Source organism: Trachurus japonicus, chromosome 6 (genome assembly GCF_045865225.1).
Source record: "Trachurus japonicus isolate A0001 chromosome 6, Traja_1.0".
Taxonomy (NCBI): domain Eukaryota; kingdom Metazoa; phylum Chordata; class Actinopteri; order Carangiformes; family Carangidae; genus Trachurus; species Trachurus japonicus.
The window spans coordinates 5,801,167-5,819,988 of record NC_140912.1 but is presented as its reverse complement, the minus strand read 5'-3'; the positions used below and the strand labels follow the sequence as shown (position 1 = coordinate 5,819,988).

Here is an 18,822-nt window from a genome sequence, read left to right as displayed (position 1 = left end):
TTATTCCTTCCAGGGGGAAAGTTGGGAAAGAACACGGCAGAGATGACAGGCACATCACCTTATCTGACTTTACAGCTAACTGGTGCCTGGCGCCAAAATAATCTGTTCAATTATGAACATGGATATACAAATAATTAACAACCCAAACAGTTTTGATGAAAAAAACAAAGATGATGTATGTCAGATGATAATCAGTGTACCGGTAATTAAATCCGGGAAAATATTGACCCCGATTAAACTCCAGTGGGTGACAATAAAGTGATGCTTTTATAGTTTGATAGAACTGACCTTTAGACAGGTGGGTTATTACAAAATAAAAGCACCAGACTTCCTTTTACTTGCTGGCAGTAGATCAGTCAGAGCCTGCACAGCAGTCGACCATACACCAGATTATTACTGTAGGGATTTACAGTCGTTTTGCTTTACCAAGTTACTCAAAATAAAACATCTTCAATAACTTCATTAAGAAAATGGATATTTATTTACATAAAACTTTGGCAACATAACATATTTACAACATGAAAGCTTCCCTTTTACTTAAAATACATTTTATGACCAGACCAAAAATACTAATAAATACACATGAAGAATACTTCTTTCAACAGATTTAGGCTGACTTGATTGTAAAACGGCTAATTAAAATTTTTGTAAAATAATGTTGACATACACAATAATGTTCCAAGGTTTTAGCTTCAATAGACCCATGCAAGAAACATGGCAAACTTGGAATGACTAAAGTCGTTAGTAGGAAACATCAAGGCCAATTTTAAACTTCTTAGCACAACAGCATGGCTTCTCAACCTCCTTGTGATGTTTAAAAGTCTAACCCTGATTAAAACAAAGGCCACGGCTCAGAACAGAAAATGTCACAGTCAAAAGTGTTGGAGGAAAAGAGTGAAAGGGACATTCATTCATCTCCAAAGCCTTTTAAATGGTGCATGAAAGACATCTTTCAGATCTGCCATCAAAGGCAAAATATGATAAAGAAAAGCTCACAGCTTCGGAGTAAAACAGAATGGACGATCCCAACACTGATGTTGATCAGTGAATCAGTCTCTTCCTGCTGTAGGTCTTCCCTGTGTTTGAGCGTCTCATGGGCTGGCTGTAAGGTGAGACGTTCACTCCGTCGGCGTCTCTCCTCCTTCCAGATGCAACCTCATCTACAGATTTAGAAAATATGGACAGTTAGTGGAGGGCAATGACAAATAGTGTGATCAGCTGGTTTAAATGCCCCATCGGTGTTCTGGGACGACTTTAGGAACCTAGCTGCAGTCACACTGAATAAGTAAAGGGTCTTCCCCAAAACAATGTTGGCAGCACATCATGTGCAACATACTAGTAAATACTAAACAACAGAGTTTATTAAATAGTGTGATGAGGTCTTATACAAATAGTGTTTGAAAAATACAGTGTTCTGCTATACTTAGGTAATTACAGATATTCCTGACTCTTTGATATTATCTTATTATTACTTATGGCAGATAAGACTACACAAACATAAACGTTGTAAAGTGTATATGATATATAAGGATATCCACTGGTCCATGGATTATTTTCTTGCTGGCTTTGTTGAAAACAAATGCACATGGCCGAGAGGAGGGTTAGCAAAACAGAGGAAAGAGTCTGGTCATTTTTTCTCTGTTTTGGTTGCTTTTTTTCTCTACGGAGCTCCCCCTGCATTTTGTGCACATTTTCACTGTCATTAAATCTCACAGCTAACCCTGTCTATGTGTATTTGTTTTCCATTAAGCCAGTACAGTGAGAAAGCAATCTGTGGAGCGATGTCTACTGAGGTGGGTAAAGTTAAAGCAGATAGCAGCGGCACGGCCGTTTCGGCTAATGCTGTGTTCAAGGCAGGCTTTTGAAACCGTAAGTTACAGCTTCAAGTCACAACTACGACTTGGTAGCGTTCCAGGTAACCCGTAGCTCGTGTTTTTACCGTCCTGTTGTCTGTGAAAGTTCCCTATAACGGCCACTCGTAACTTCCGACCCGTGAACTCGTACCAGATCGAACTGGTATGACTTCACAGGAAGGAAAAACACAAAGTACGAGTTTCCTTGAACGCACCATGAGTTAGCAGCCCCCGCCCTTGTCAGGCATCAATTGGTCCTCGTGCTACGTCACCACATTCACGCGCATCCCTTGGCTGCACACACAGCCCTTCATGCCGTTCTCTCCCCTCATTGGATAACACTTGTATCCCACAAGGAAAATTTTCTCCTCGGGTTACAGCAGAGCAGAGTGACGGAGAGACTCGTGTTTAGGCTGAAATACTTCATGTAAGTGATTGCTGACGGAAAATAGGACTATTTAGGACTTATATTAACAAAAACATTCCACTGATATCTGCTTTAACAAGAGATTATGGATTCGGGACGTGTTTGTGTAATAGTGCCGTAAAGCAGCCCATGTTTCTCGAGAGATGAGATTTAGGACACCGGGTTGGAGGCGCTGATCTTACAAGGTTGGTTTTTGGCAAAGAGAGCCCAGGTGGAAGGCAGAGAGCCTCCATTCATCCCATAACATGTCATTTAACCATCACAGTTACTCCATAACTGTTTAAATAAGGTAAAGATCTTGCACAGTGCCCCTTTAAATTCTGATATTGGAAAAGACATACAACTCCATTAGAGTTCCCAATCCTAGATTTTATATGATGGATATATTTGTTTACATCTGGATAATGGATTGTGTCCAGTTGGCACAAATAAAGAGATAAATAATAGTCCATTATACCTTTGAAATCTGGAGTTCTCTTCCTGGCAGAGCCTTTGAATAACAAAGGAGAGTGAGTGAGGGCCAAAATCCCACTCGCTGTCACTGGCTTTGTCGCTTTTGAGCTGGGTGTTGTCGCTACTGAAAAATGCAGATAAAAGCCGTTAAAAGGAGGAGGTTTTATTCTGTGAATTCATTTTTTTAAATCCCAAGGTACTATATATACACTTTCAAATGGATCTTCATCTTAAATCCAAATTAATCCAACATTTGATGAATCAACTAAATGATTAAAAATTGATATTAAATTTCTGTCACTCTGAAATCAGAATGAGATTCAGAAAAGTTCTTGTGACAGAAAATGTCCTTCGATGAAGCAAAGTTAGCAAAACATACAGTATACGGGTCATATCTTTACGTTTGTGACCATTCTGTGCTCGTCTCTTAAAGCGCACAAAATAGTTGGTCTGAATATGGAATTAATTTTACTTTAATAAGGAAAATATCTTAGTTGAGAGAGGAGTACTTACTTGACTTGACATCTCCATGTGCAGCAGTCCAGAGGATTTCTTCTTCAGCCGTCTGACTCTCAGTGCAGTCGGTCCGCTCACTCAGTCTCTCCATCCAGTCTTCCAGAGGACACAGTGGAGAGGCACCTGGAGGCGACTTGTTTGTGGTCAAGGATGATGGGACAGTTTTGTTGTTGGAGGGCTCATCAATGTCCTCGATGTCCTGTAGTCTGCTAACTCCAAGTTCAGCTTCTTCCAGCATCTCCTCCAGCAGTGGCTCCCCCCTCAGGATGCGATCTTTACCTCCAACCACTCCAGCCTGAGCTCTCTTCCTGCGAGGCCAGCTGCTGAAGTTGTCTGGAGTTGCCTTCCCCACACTCTGTGGTGAAGGGGTCAGGGGAATGATCTCTGCAACGGCTTTTGGAGACATTGTTCCCCCTGGATGGCGTGTAGGAGTGTAGGACTGGCAGATGTAAGTCTGGACACTTCCACCTTTTCCAGGTGTGCTCTTAGCCGGGGTTACTACGTGAGTGCAGACGGACGGCGAGACACATCCGGGATCTCTGTGTTTAGAGAACAGAGCCAGAGGGCTTTCCAACTGAGAGGGTTTCCCACCAACCACAGAGCTCTGAGCACCAGATCGAGGGCCTCCGCCTGAGGCCAAGTCGCCTGCATTCATGGAATCTGTGCGTTTAAATTTGAGCTTGGGAAGGCCTGATGTTTGCATTTCCATCTCTACTTGGTAAGTTGAGTTTGGGGTACTTGGGTCCTTTTGTCTGCTCAGTCTCGTGGGGCCTCTAGGGGTTGAAAACCGTGGGGACTCATTTCCGTAGCCCAAACGAGCAGCGGCCTCCCTCTGCTGGCGGTCGGGGGTCTGCCTGAAGCCGTAGCTTCGCCCTGGTGTACCGTGGTGCAGCAGCCGTGGTTTAGGAGAGGCTGTGCTCAACAGAAGGTCCTCGCCAGACTGGGAAGGCTTTCGGGAAAAGCTAATGTTCATCTTGAGACCACCGCTAAACTGGGTCTTCACAACTTCTGCATCAACAATGTCCATGCTATCGTCGTCTGTGGTGGCAGAGTTCAAATGTGAAGAGTCAAATTGCTGCGAGTCTGTATGGGAACTAGAGTCGGTTTCAGAGGACTGGGAAGATTCAGGCTTTACCGCCGCCGTTGTATCTGACTGATCGTTCTTATCCACAAGGTCACAGGTCTCACCAGACTTTGTGCTTTGTTCGGACGGAACAATCTCGCTGAACTGGAATCTTAAGTTATGTCTGGTGGTTCTTGCACCTTGACCGGCCCTTGCTCTCGTTAGGGACTTTGTTGGAGACCCTTCTGAAACAGTATAAAGTTCAGCTGGTGTAGATGCTGACTTACATGGCGATGCAAAATTTGAACCTTTCCCTGGAGTTCGTCCGGAGCGGGTAAGCATTTGGTGAGGGGGACTAGGGGTCTTGGTTTGTGTTCTAGTGTTGGGTTTTGGGGAGAGCAAGTGGTCTTGCGGTGGTGTGGAATCTGGAGGAGGCATTTCCAGTCGACTAACTGTGTCCAATTTCTCAGGTGTTTTCACCCTGTTGTTAGGTGTATCAACTCTTACTAAGCTTATTTGACAAGCCTTTTCTGGGGTCTTGAAAATGTCTCTTTTAGTGTTTGTGCTTTTGACCGGGCTGCTGAATGTGTTGGGTGTTTTCACTAGCCTTGGAGAACTGCGAGATGCAGTACAAGGCGACTGAGGTACTTTGAAAGTGGCGTTCTCCGCCGCTCTAAATTTCCGCGGCGATGGAGACCATGTGACGCTCTTCTTAGGAGTCTTGGAAAGTGGGCTGCTGAGGTGATATAATCCAGAAGATGAACTGCATTCACCCACAGCCTTGACTGGAGTCCTGAGAATACCCTTCAGCGGGCTCCTCAGGGGGCTTTGCTTAGTGGGTGTGTCTATTACAAGAGTCCTTCTGGCTGGTGATCTGAAGGGACTGTCCCTCAGAGCCATACCTAACCCAGGAGACCTGCCGCCTGCAACGCACCCCCGGGATGAAGGTGGAGTTTTGGGGCTCCTCTGGGTACGAGGTGTCCTGGGTGAATTTGGAGCTGTGTTCCCAAGAATGGACCTCCCACATTTGCTGGTTGGTGACTTTGTTGGTGTTTTGGTTGGACTCTAAAAAACAAAAATGGCGTAGTATTTCAATTTAAATAATAAACACATGGTCTAGATTAGAATTTGTCCTTTTCCCCTGTGCACTTTTTGATGTTGAGAAGTCAATGGACTGAGCAAAGGCAACTTCAGCATATTAGGATGCTGAGAAGATGAATGGAAGGGATAGATGAATGTGGGTATGAACGACAGATAGTGTGTATTCCTGGGACACATGTAAATAAATAAATTGTACTGAGATGCTGACAGATGCCTGTCACGTCCTACCCTGCACTAATCTGTGATTAAATGGAAAAAAAGAGCCTTCAGATGCAGGTGCTACTACATGAGATATTTTTAGCCACCTGAACAATCAAATAGAGAACTTACCTCAAAGACACTGGAGTCTGTGGACAGTCGTGATCTGGTGGCTCTGTATGTACCGGACTGGTCAGACGGACGAGTGGGGGAATCAGCAGCCCCAAAAAGGAGATGCATGGGAGACCGGACAGTTTTAACACTGACCGCACTGATTTTGCTGTCGCTGAGAGCAAGCAGCGATGCAGAGAGAGCCTTCTCCAGGTTGCGGGAACGAGGTTGAGAACTGGAGTAGAAGGTGTTTGAGTGTCTTCTGGCAAACCTCTTAATCCTGGGGCTCCTTCTTAGGTCTGGTAGTAAACCAAAGCACAACAAATAATAAGCATCTATTTAAATATATGGAGTGTGTAATTGCAAGTTTAAATGTGTAATTAAGTCAGTTATCCCTTTTATTTTAGAACACATCATTATTTGTGAAACAAAAAAGTGAAACAATGTCAAATGTAAAACAGAAGAGAACACTAGTTTTATGAACATGAGATATTTCATTCACAATCTAAATTTAAATGCAGGGGGCCATTTTACATTATTGTAGAGTTGTATTTGAGCCACAATAAATGTAATGTTTCTGCTTATAATCCTACTATGTTTATATCTGATCCTTTTCAGCACCCAGTGATGTTTTGTACTTAAACACAGGACATACAGACTAGAGTGAGTCCTAAATTCATCTAAATATATGTAAAGGGAATACATATTTTATCTACATAAAATACCTTCTGCAGGTTTTACGGGTGACTCTTCCACAATGCACTCCTCCGCTGGGACAGATCTCCTGAAACACATAAACATTTTTAGCTTACAGTAACTAGCAACTGATGTTGGGCCATACAACCGAAAAACCGTCTCTGAACAACGATCAAAAGACAAAATGTGAATCGATCAAACATACCTTCCTATTTTCTGCCGGTATAGGAGGCGACTGGACACTTGCTTGTGGAGGGGTGTTTCACACACTTTCTTTGTTAGAAGTTTGTGTCTCTCTGCAAAGGAATCACTTCTGTTAGAAAATCTGCTAAAGAAAATATCCAGGAAATTGAAACAGCTCTATTTTTTTTTCATTCAAGCAGTGTATATACCTGAACAAGTTGCCAAGAAAACTACCAAGATTATTTAGGGGAATTTTATATTGTTGCTCATATTGTTGATTATTAGAAGTTACTACAGTTTGTCTTTGAATGAATCTGGTGTACTGCATTAGTTTACCTTCAGATTCATTAGACCGCTTGCGTTTCAGTCCTTCCACAGCAGACACAGACTGGCTCCTCGGCAGCTTGGCTTTCTTTGAGGGTGAAACCACCTCCTGATTGAACAGGTTTCTTCTTACCTTGGTCACCTCTGTGGACATTCACAACATTATCTCAAAGAATGTAATCTCAACACAGTGGTGGTGCCCAATGCCCACTTCTGAATACTACTACTGTTACTACTACTGTACTATTTGTGTAGGTAGAGTGATGTAGGTAAGTGTTCAGCACTGACAGTTGTAAAATCAGCGTACCTTGTGTTTCTTGCTTCTGTGGTTGTGGTTCTACGACAGGTTTCTCCAAAGCAACTGACATCTTTGACTTGGACTAATGAAAACATAGGAAAGGAAAGTAAAAGCTAAACACACGTGTACATCTCAGATGGGTGATGGACTTCAAAGACAACACAGTGATCAGTTAGTTAACAATTGGAGATATTATGAAAATACAACTGTTCATAAGGAGCCAAAAGCTACAAATATGAATGGTGATTGATCATGTGTGACCATCTTACAGCTCTTGTAGTCTTTTTGGGAATCTCGATTTGGCGAAGACTCTGGGATGATTCAGTCATGCTGCGATGACGAGTCAGCATGCCACTCCTGAGATTTAAAAAAAGAAGAAGAAGAGAGGAATCTAAAATTTGGGCATGTATTTTGTGAAACAAAGTCTTACAATTCAACCAGACAACTACTTCCGCCTCCATTCCAGTGCAAGAGCAAAATAATCTTCACTCAAGTGTCTCCTGCTTGTTGTATAGAATGACTTCTTTAATTCCAGGCCACTGCTGGTTTGTCATTACCAGGCAGTTGCTTTCCAGGAAAAAAACAAAACAACACAGTCCCCTCTCACCTCCTCTTGCTGGCTGAGCGATTCCGCAGGTCCTGTAGGCGATCTTTGCCATCCAAACCCAGACTATTTGTGGAGAGGGGAGGAGAGGAAGCAGAAGGAGAAACGCTGTTCTTGGCAAATGACTCGTCGCTAAAGAAGTCAGCAGGCAGAACAGCCACCAAGGCCTCAGGGAGCTGAGTGCCCAGACTGTTGTAGATGTCCGCAAGCACTCTGGGGACAGCAGTCAGATACCTGCCAGGGCACAGAAAAGCAACTGTTAGATTCTTACAACTACAGATGACAAATATTTGGCTCATTCAGAAGCGAGTTGGCTAAAGAAAAGGCCAATATGCTAACAATGGTATGGAGCAGGAAAAAGCCAATAGTTGAATTATTGGTCCATATGAAAAAAAAAAGCACATTTTGAGTCGAACGTTTCCAACGAGTACATAAAACAACACACTTTCTTTTGTATTCAGTTTAATCAACAAGCGTTATTGTTGAGCCCTGAACTTATGTGTGGGGATCTGGTGCAATGAGATGATGTGGCCTGACTGTGCCACTATCAGCTGACGGTTCCACTGTTAACAATAGTTTGTAAATTGGTGCTAATTACTGATTAAGCGGCCCACCTCTAGTTAGAGTAAAGGAAACTGAAAATTGCAAAATATAATTTCTGTAATCACAAACACTCACCCAGGGAGAACATCATCTTGAAGGAACCTGGCCAAGCAAACTGGATCTTTTGTTAGGGAGATTATCCTCAGCATTTCTGCAACCTGAGATATAGGAGGAGTTGGAATTTATTTATTCATATTTACTCTACTGTGCTGCCAATTCAAGCTGTTAATAAAAATGCATTCAATGATTACATACAACAATACTATCTTACTCATCAGTCCTTGATAATAGAGAATTTATCCTCCTCAGCATTAATCAGTGTGTCTGAACGAATGTCAATGCCAATTTACAACATCTGCACATTCTGTGGCCACAATTACCTTGCCGACCTTTGCCATCACACAAAAACTGATTAGATTGAACCAGGAAAAACTGAATAGTGAGCATCCTACCTCCTCTGCCGTCTGATCAGCATCCAACGAGTCAGACTGCTCTGAGGAAGAAATTCTGCACAACTCCAGCCTCAACACTGCCTGAAGCTGGCACCTAGGGGAGATCACTTGGATTATTGACACCTACACAACACTGACACTTGAACACATCAAACTGACTGAAGAATAAAATGACTTTTCAAGCCTTTACCAATTGACGAGAAAGAAGAATAGATGTAGAAGATAAAGAAGATCAACAATTACCAGCTACAAGCAGGCACATGAGGTAAACATTTCACACAGAGGAGAGAGACAGGAGTTGAGGCAACTCAGCCGCTGAGTCCTGCACGGTTTCTCTCAGTTAAATAACACTCACTCTCTGACTTTGCCATCAACATCAGAATCCATTCCATAAAGTTGTCTGATTGATTTGCTGGTCTTGAGGAGGTGCTGCTGGACAAAGATGGAGGTCTTCACCTATAAAGAAATTAAATTCCAGACATGCAGATTCATCAGAATCCAATTGTGGAACTGGTCTTGAATGTATGTAATGTACTGAATACTTATGCATGTGACTGCGTAGTAATTGGATAATTACATGTTTACTGAAAAATTTAAATCACAATGTCTGTGACTGTCCACAATTAGAAATAAAAACCTGTCACAAGAGAGTCTGGTCAGAATGTGTCTCACCTCGAGATCTGGTTCAGCAACAAGGAAGGTTTTCACAGCAGAGAAGAGCTGCTGGACACCGGTGAGGACGGACGAGTCTCTCTCCGCCAGAATCTTCTCGTAACTGGACTTCAGATGGGACAGGAGCTCTGCCTCACTGGTAAATCCTGGGAAAACGAAGAGGATGTATTACTTGATACATTAACATAAAAACATATTTGCTTTCTTGCAGAGAAAGACCATGAACTTCAGCAGATGCTATAGCGTGGTGATAAACTGGTAAAGTCCTGACAACAACACTCACTGATAGCGTTTGCTGCTCCGGGTTTGTTCCTGTCACTTGTCCGTCTCTTCCCGGGTCTGTCTGGTGGCCTGCCCTCTGCCCCGACCTGCTCAGCCTCGGCCTGGTTCTTCTGGGCTTTCACATTCAGACGGGCAACATTCAGCATCTGCAGAGAGCGGCTCAGGGTCTTCATCTTCCGTTTGACTGGTGTGCGCTGGGCACCACCTGGAGATGAAAGACAGGAAATACAGAGACATGCAGAGATAATTTATGTTTGCTGAGAGGTTTAAAAATTGGCAAAAAAAAAAACACTTGCATCTTTTTTAACACTTAAAAATAAAATCTTGAAAGAATGTGAAGATTTTCTGCATGAAGTTCAGAGAGCAGAAATTATAAAAAGGTAGCGCTCTTACGTTTTTTGCCTCTCTTGTTGTCTGTGCCTTGGGACGTCTGGTAAAGGTCGGCCAAACCACTGATCAGCTCCTGCTGCAGAGCCGACGACTCCTCCTCTTCTTTCTGCTCTGGTACTGCATGCAGCAATCTGTACAATAAAAGAAGCAAACATCACTCTCTTTTTTTGTGCCGGTGAATTTGTTGCAAGTTGCTTTTATTATCATTATTATTATGCATAAACCTGTGTTTAACTTTTACTTCAAAAGGAGCTATTATTGTTTACATAAAAATCTGAAATCAGAATCCACATACCTCATTGACTCCATTAAATGAGAGCTCACTCCTGACTGGTCGGACTGAGGGAACCAAGTCTCCAACACACCTGTTGTCAGTGGGCAACGGCTGACTTCCTGCTGAGCCCAGTCAGGAACTAGATGATCTTTTAACTTATCTGAGGAGAGAGCAAACTTAAATCAATGGTAGCAACACTAGCCGTGTTTCCACTGCAGGAGTTCCTGGTAAAGGGAGGGGGTAGGAACTTCTACAGGAACCGTCCTCTCACTCGGCCCTCTCGGTGGCCGTGTTTCCACTGCAGAGTCGGACCCCGCGGCGACGTCATGAGTTTCGATCGCCGCTTCGACCGTGACGTCACCCAGGCAGGTCACAAGCACATGCACAAAAATCATAACAACAACGAAGAAGGATGGAAAGAGCTGAGGCGGTAGCCGCGTTTCTGGTTTGTGTGTTTGTGCGCATGGCGGTTGATTGTAACCCTGCTTGAGTTTTTTTTTTTTTTTTAACTTTTCATGGCATTGTTTTGTGGCGTGATGGATCCCCAGTGTGCAGTGTGTACCACTAGTTTTCTTAACTCTGCCCTTCCTATCAACGTAGGGTGTGTGTCCACAGGGTCTGAAGTGGGCCTTACATGTTTTTTGCAATAAATCAGGGCCAAGGTTCCTCCATACATTTGAAAAGGGAGGTGTGGGGAGGGGTGTTCAGTAGGTTGCAATCTGCAACCTCACTACAAAAACATACCCTCCTTGAAAAAGGTGGTCATTGTAATAGGGATCTCTTAGGTGTTTTTAAAAGCATCCTGGTATAAATTCTAAATAGAGCACACTTGAAACATCTTCCTTTCAATGCTCTCTGGTGGACAAACTATGCATTGACACACAGTTAAAAAACTTCTCTCAAAATTTGTTTAGCCAGTATTTCCCTAGAAGTAATATCTGCAGTAATCGAAAAACAGATGATAGATCAACCAGACCAAATTATCAGCCTAAATCCAACGCTTACCGTCTCCAGCGTCACTATCCTCCTCCATAATGTCATACACCACTCCAAGAACACTGCTCACAACATCTGGCAGCTCAGCCGAGGTATCAGCTCTGGCAGGGGCGACGGTTTCAGCGGTCAGGAGCGGGTTGTGCCGAGTGATTCCTGGCTGCAGAACGGTGAGGAGAGCTGTAGACTGTGACCAGGGGGAGAGGATGGCCGAGTACACCAGGCCACCGTCGGTCACCTCAGCAAGCTGGAGGACAAAGGGAAGAAGTGAGAGAAGAGCAGCAGGAAACTCAGAGAAAAGATGGAGATTTCAAGATAGCCTCTAAATAACACATTATCTGCCGCGAAACTCGTTCATTTCACCAATATTTTGTTATGATACGCTATTGCTATTCTCCTCTGAGTCCGGGGTTAGCTGTTATCAACATCCGGGGTCTGTAGGTTGACCTACTGACCTCTGACCTGGATGATGTCATCTCCGAGCGCTGCCCGGCTCATTCTGATAATAATCATTCCACTTCGGGTCCATTTTTAGCGCAACTAGCCGGAGCTTTAGTGAGTCCAGGCTGCGGAGAGGAAGCCTGTGGAAGTTGAACTTCATCCAGCTGCTCATTTTATTCTGACAAGTCGGAAACACGCAGAAACGAACCGTAGCATTAGCGGTAGCAACAAGCCACGCCGTGCTCAGAGATGACATCATCCAGGTCAGAGGTCAGTAGGTCAACCTACAGACCCCAGATGTTGATAACAGCCCGGGCTCGGAGGGGAATAGCACTAGCGTATCATAACAAAATATTGGTGAAATGAACGAGTTTCGTGGCAGATGTGTTATTTAGAGGCTGCATTCCGCTGCCCTATAGACTCGCATTATATGGATATACGCGGCTCTCGGCTGGATCTAATTTCGTCGTAACGACTTGTAATGACACCAAAGTTATCTGGGTGAGTAAATGATCACATTACGCAAATATGTGTTTATACATTCTCTTCGGCTATATATATTTATTGCATACTTATTGTATATTCCTTTCCCCACATGGATCCTTTTGTTGTTTTGTTTATGTACTAGGAAGAGGATGTTGTTATGATGCCATGAAAGCACTTTGAGGCAAACTGTAAAATGGGCTATACAAATAAAATTGCCTTGCCTTTGTATTTATGACTTGAGGATTAATATTTTCAATGTATTTAAATGTTGCATTTTTATTCTTATCCTGTGTTTTGTTCTACAGAGTTTGGAGGAGTTTCGAACTCAGATGTGAACACATCCACCTTTTTATTCATTTAAACCTCCTCACTGTTGCTTTGTCTCATGCCCTGAAGAAGACCTCCTGGTCAAAACATCGGTCATGTTTGCTACTATTGTCCTATTGTTTGACTTGGGGCTACGAGTGTGTGACTCCACTTCCTTTTACTACTTCATCATGTTATCTTTCTATCATCAACCTCAAATGAAACAGTGTTTAGACGTCTCACCATGTGAAGAGCGTGAGCCGACAGCTCCACGAGGAGATGCTGGAGGGTGGCAGCTCCCTGGTCAGTGCTGCTGGAGCACTGAAGCACCCACGACTCTGTGGAGGCCTGTGTCAGTGACGAGGCGTCCCAGCCCTGCAGCACTCCTCTCAGATGCACTCCCACAGACTCTGGAACGAGCCTCTGTCTGCGAGACACCGGCTCAACCGTGATGTCACAGCTCTGTGTCAGACCACCTGGTGGGGTGAAAAGTAAAAGGTGGTTTTCAGCTTTATAACATGTGCTTAATGAGTTTTATTTCCTTATATCACTCTGGTTCACTGGCAAATGTTGCTGTAGTTTCAATCTTGATTGGTTTCTTTAGACATCATATACAACTGCTGATGCCTGTTTCCTCTCCATCTGCACATGTATTTGTTTGTGCGATGGCTTACATTTTAACAGATGAAACTGTAAATAAACTTAAATGTACAGTACTGACAACTAGGGCTGCCACGATTAGTCGACTAGTCACGACTACGTCGACTATTAAAATCGTCGACAACTAATTTAATAGTCGATGCGTCGTTTCTTTTCTTTTTTTTAACTTTGTTTTTCTCTCAAAACTGCTGGGGCACCTTCCACATACGCACCCGCCGCTGCAGCCGCCCACCACACACACACACACGTGCACTCACTCACTCAAGGTGAGTTTACAGGTGTTCTCTCTCTACCTGTCTTGTCCCTCATCAAGCGGCACCGGTGTAACCCCCCCCTCCCTCCCCGCCGCCGCCGCCGCCGCTCCCGCCGCTCCTCTCCCTCTCTCCCTCCTCTCTCTCTGTGTCGTTTTAAATGAGAAGCGCTACTAGGAGCGGTACCGCCGCTCCATCGTTTTAAGTCACGGACTGAAAAACAGCCGTTCGTCATTTAAAAATAAAACCGCGGACTTTGAGAGTCGGTGTTGGAGAACTAGAACGTTACCGTGTCTGGTCACAGCGTCCTGGTCACGTAATGAGCGCTCATCTTAACGAGGAAGTCTTCTCTCCCGGCGTAAAACCACGTCAATATTTTCCGGTAGCTTCTCATCACAGTCGGCACCTTGCAGAGTTTGAGCTGCACCTCAGTTTCACTTGTTTTCATTTGACAGTTTCACACAGAACTTTCTGGTGGAGTCTTTCTATGTTTCTCCTTCTGTGACAGTAAAAAGGGAACATTTACATTTTTTCAGACAAGACGATTGTCTTATAAACTATTTGATTTTTTTTAACAGAACGACTCCTATTATTTACACTGAGCACAAGTTATATTTAAATGATAGGCCTACCAAAACTTTATTATTGTGAATAATTCCTTAGTTTCAGGTGTCCACCTCATTTTATTTAAATGTAGCTATGTTTAATGCCAGAGACAAATGAAGGAAAGACAAAAAACCTTTAAGTATTTATTTTGGTGTTGTTTAGGCCAGTGCCTTATCCTTATTTTACTCAGCTGTTTGCACTTTACTCTACAGTTAAAGCTGCATATTTCATTAAAAGTTTAATGAACTATCATCTTAATTGTCTTTATTTTTAGTTAGCATATACCTTAAACACTTCAAGCTGAAAGCTAATGATGGTATATAAGAGCAGCTGCATGCTGGTGCGATAAGCTGTATGTTTTACATTCAATTTACGTCTGATCCGATTAGTCGACTAATCGAAAAAAATAGTCGGTGACTAGTCGACTATCAAAATAATCGTTTGTGGCAGCCCTACTGACAACAAAGTACTATAGCTGCATTTAAACAACAGATCACATGTTTTGGGTTGTAAAAGATAATGTAGAGAAATCATGTCCATGTTACCAACCTTGCTCCCACTGCAGAACACCCTGTATGACAGGAAATGCCCGGCGGTAGAGGCTTTCAGAAGATAACAGGTATCCAATGCTGGACTTGAATGCAAATGCCTCTGTCCTGAAGCCTGAGTTCGGCTCCTGACTGCTGCAGATGTCCAGAATTGCAACAACGGGGATAACTCTGCCACCTACATGAGCCAGGATCTCAGACAGCTTGTTACATCCAAGAGAGTTCTCGCACTTCAGCACCTGCAGGAGAAAGAAAATACTGTTGCATAAGAGGAATTTGATGAGCAGATTATAAGTATGGTTACAGCAGCCATTCTAAAATACTCACAAGTCATGTCAGGAAAAAGTCTGAGCTTGTTAATGGATTCATTTAAAATTATATAGGGATAGTTCATCCAAAATTAAAATTTCACTCATTATCTACTCACCCTCATGTCGACTAAGAGCTGTGAGAATTTTCAGAGTCCTCCGTCCCTTCTCTGAGTTACGGGGGGGTCCGCACAGCAGTATTTGTCCATATAATGTTTGTCAATGGATACCAACTTTCTTCGTCCAAAAAGACACACCAAAAAACATCCAAATACCTCCATGCTGCTCGTCTGTAATGTCCCTCTTGTATTGAAGCCCCGACATGAGAAATTGTTCCGCCGGTCAGTGCAAATCACGCGAGATTTGCACTGACACAGGAAGAGCAGTGAACTGAGACACTGGGAGCTTCCGCTACAAAACAAGCTTAAAATATAGACTTATTTAATTTTTTTCGGAGCAGTTTCTCATGTTGGGGCTTCAATACAAGAGGGACATTACAGATGAGCACTATGGAGGTATTTGGATGTTTTTTGGTGTGTTTTTTGGTCAAAGAAAGTTGGTATCCATTGACAACTATTATATGGACAAATACTGCTGCGCGGACCCCCCCCCGTAACTCAGAGAAGGAACGGAGGACTCTGAAGATTCTCACAGCTCTTAGTTGACATGAGGGTGAGTAGATAATGAGTGAAATTTGAATTTTGGGTGAACTATCCCTTTAAGTAAATGATCAGTGCCTGATGCTTAAGTAGTAAATACGATTAACAAAAGTAAACAACAACTTTTGTAGGCTTGTGCTGACATAAAAAAATTAACTTGAAATGATATAATGATTGTGTTTTTAAAGACCAGTACCATAATAACAGTAACCTGCTGTACCCACCTGGCCTTGTGGTCTGCTGTCCATCCAGTGCAGAGCGACCTGCCGCTGCAGCAGCATGTCCTGCAGACCCCTGGACATGATGTGCTCTGCCACGTCTGGGGGCAGGTCGCGCTGTCCCACGGACAGATAGTCCACCAGCTGCGTCTGGGAGTGTGGACACTCCGAGACCACGAACACCAGATTCCTCCCGTGGCTCGAGATCTCGTCCTCCTGTGAAACACGGGGCTTCCCAGCTCGGCTCGACCTCCTGGGCCTCAGGGACAGTTTCGTGGGAGAGGTGATGTCTGGTCTGTCCCACTGGAAGTCCAGCAGAGTTTCCTTTAGTGCGGTTTGGACTGAAGCAGACCGGCTGCTGGGCTGCTGCTTCTGCTGAGAGTGGCACGGCTTATCCTTCACGTCAAACTTGGCTTCAAACTCTTGTTCGAAGTCCTCAAACGTTTTGTGGCGAAGCTCCTTGAAGTCCGACCCCCTCGAGATGAGGCTGGCGTTGCGGCTAGCTTTGGACTGGAAGAACTTGTAGCCCCAGCGCACTTTCTCGAACCCATACTTGTAGCCGAAATGCAACAGGATTTGTAGGATTCCTCGTTTCAGTAAATGGTTCCTGACTTCCAGCTGGTCGCTTGAATCACGACCCCCATGACCCCCATCGTCCACATCGATGACAAAAACTAAGTTGTGTGAAGCCATACCGTCGGATGCAGCGAGCCGCTCCTGAGCCCCTCACTCAGCGATAACTTAAGCCATTGAAACCTGGGCAGCCTCGGGTGAATATCTACCGCCGCTGTCCTGTCAACGCACTAACACGTCTAGTCGGTCAGACTGTCCATTGTGTGCGGACACAGCGACGCCATTTACACAACATAAGTTACATCGGTAACTAAGCTAACTTCAGCTAGCTCTCGTCGCTAACGACATACGTGTTGAAGTGACTGCAGCTTAGCTTCGGTTAGTCTGACACAGGGTTTGAGTTGACCCATCGGATACGCTAGAGAAGAAACCCGCCCTCATTCCTCTAATTATTATTAAAAGTTCATGTAACGTTGTTATTCGCATACCTACATCTCACATTCGCCATTTTCTCTCCCCGTCGGTCCTTAACCGTTCGCGCTCCTTCAGTGAAAGCCCGCCCCCTCGGTCTGATTGGTCACATCAAGTCCTTTCTACAGCCCCATTGGTCCAAAACGAGGCGTAATCAAGCCGACGACAATGCTGGGTTTTAATTGGACAAATGCGCCATCAATCAAATCTGAACCAAACTAACGTCACATGACGTAAAATCAGGCACAACTTTTTTTTTTTTTTTTTTTTTTTTTTAGACTTTATTCACAGAACTGTACATAACAATACTGTTGTGCCAGGTAAGCAAAAGAAAAAAGAAGAAAGATAATATGTGTATCAATTGCAAAAAAGAAATTATGTTATCATAGAGATAAATACTTGTCCAAAATAAGATTGGTTTTCGCTGCTTTTTGTAACTTCAGTCCCTTGATGTCGGTGCCATATTGAAATAGTTCCTTTAGAAAAAGTGCAAAGTTCGGTTTTCCATCAGACCATTTTTTTTTGTGTATATGAAATTTTCCTAAAAATAAAACAAGCTGTACAAAAAATATTAAATCACTGTCCATTTGATAACCATCAAAATAAAGAAAAATGTCCTTCTCCTGTAGGTTGATTGAATGACAGCTTTCCTTTCCAGAAAATTTTGTACATCCAACCAGAAGATACGAGAATATACACAATGAAAAAATAAATGTTCAATGGATTCATCAAAAAATTCCACAGAAGTTACAGGAGTATACAATATCAAGTTTGAAAACGTTCCAATGTTTTTTTGGCTGGGTAAATTTTATGTATAATTTTAAAGGATACCTCCTTGATTTTATTATTTATGAAAAACTTATTACCTATCACCCACATTTTTTTGCAATCTACATCCCTATAAAGACGTTTCCAAAACATATTAACAGCAGGGACGTTACCATTTATTAAAAGATTTCTAATGTATTTATTTGTGCATTTGTTGGTGGTAATATCAACATTTCCAAGAAAAATATTTTTTTTAGGAGCAGGTATATAACGATCACTTACAGAGCCACAAAGAAGTTGTAATATATTTCTTGGGATAGCATTACAAATTATAAAGTATTCTTTTTGAGTAACTACTAAGTCAAATTTTGAAATAAATTCCTCATAAAGTAACAATTGACCATCCATTTTCATGAGTTGTGATTCTAAAATAATACCCTTATTGAACCAGTTTGCGTTATATAAAGATCTTTTTTTATACTGAATATTCCTGTTATTCCAAATGTAATAGTTCGTAGGTGAAAAATTGTGTTTGTACAACATTTTCCATGCCAACAGAGCTTGCTTGTGAAAGTTTGCTAATTTCACAGGTAATTTATCAGGGTTATAATCACATTTTAGCAGAAAATGAAGTCCTCCAATTGAGTTAAAAATGAATTTAGGGAAAGCATTCCAAATATTATCTTCTTCATTAATTAATTTTGTAAGCCATTTAATTTTAAAAGTATTATTTAATGTTTCAAAACTTAGGACCTCTAGACCCCCATTTTGTCTCATGTTACATAATACCTCTTTCTTTAGATAATGACACTTATTTCTCCATACAAAGTTGAATAAAATTTTATCTAGTTTTCTATATATTACGGAAGATGAGCCCAAAGTCAGAGACACATAAACAGCTCGTGACACTCCTTCAGCCTTGGTAAGTAAAACTCGGCCATTTAATGAAAGATCTCTCATTAACCACATGTTAAATTTCTTTTGAATTTGTTCTACAATTGGGTCAAAATTTGAGCTGTTACGGGCTTTTTCAT

At 42.7% G+C, this 18,822-nt stretch overlaps 1 protein-coding gene across 1 annotated transcript; it reads right to left on the bottom strand.

Annotated features, from left to right (window-relative positions):
* Positions 1 to 462: 462 nt before the first annotated feature.
* Positions 463 to 17,097, bottom strand: ticrr (TopBP1-interacting, checkpoint, and replication regulator). Its single transcript, XM_085778461.1, has 21 exons — positions 15,983 to 17,097; positions 14,793 to 15,030; positions 12,970 to 13,202; positions 11,506 to 11,740; positions 10,522 to 10,660; positions 10,230 to 10,357; positions 9,838 to 10,041; positions 9,555 to 9,700; positions 9,238 to 9,338; positions 8,883 to 8,976; positions 8,506 to 8,588; positions 7,831 to 8,061; positions 7,493 to 7,580; positions 7,233 to 7,305; positions 6,938 to 7,069; positions 6,624 to 6,714; positions 6,448 to 6,506; positions 5,744 to 6,021; positions 3,247 to 5,377; positions 2,738 to 2,857; positions 463 to 1,160 (listed from the first exon to the last, which is right to left on the bottom strand). Exons 1-21 carry the CDS (start codon positions 16,667 to 16,669, stop codon positions 1,042 to 1,044), a joined length of 5,610 nt encoding a protein of 1,869 aa, XP_085634587.1. The 5' UTR covers positions 16,670 to 17,097; the 3' UTR covers positions 463 to 1,041.
* Between the last annotated feature and the right edge of the window lie 1,725 nt (positions 17,098 to 18,822).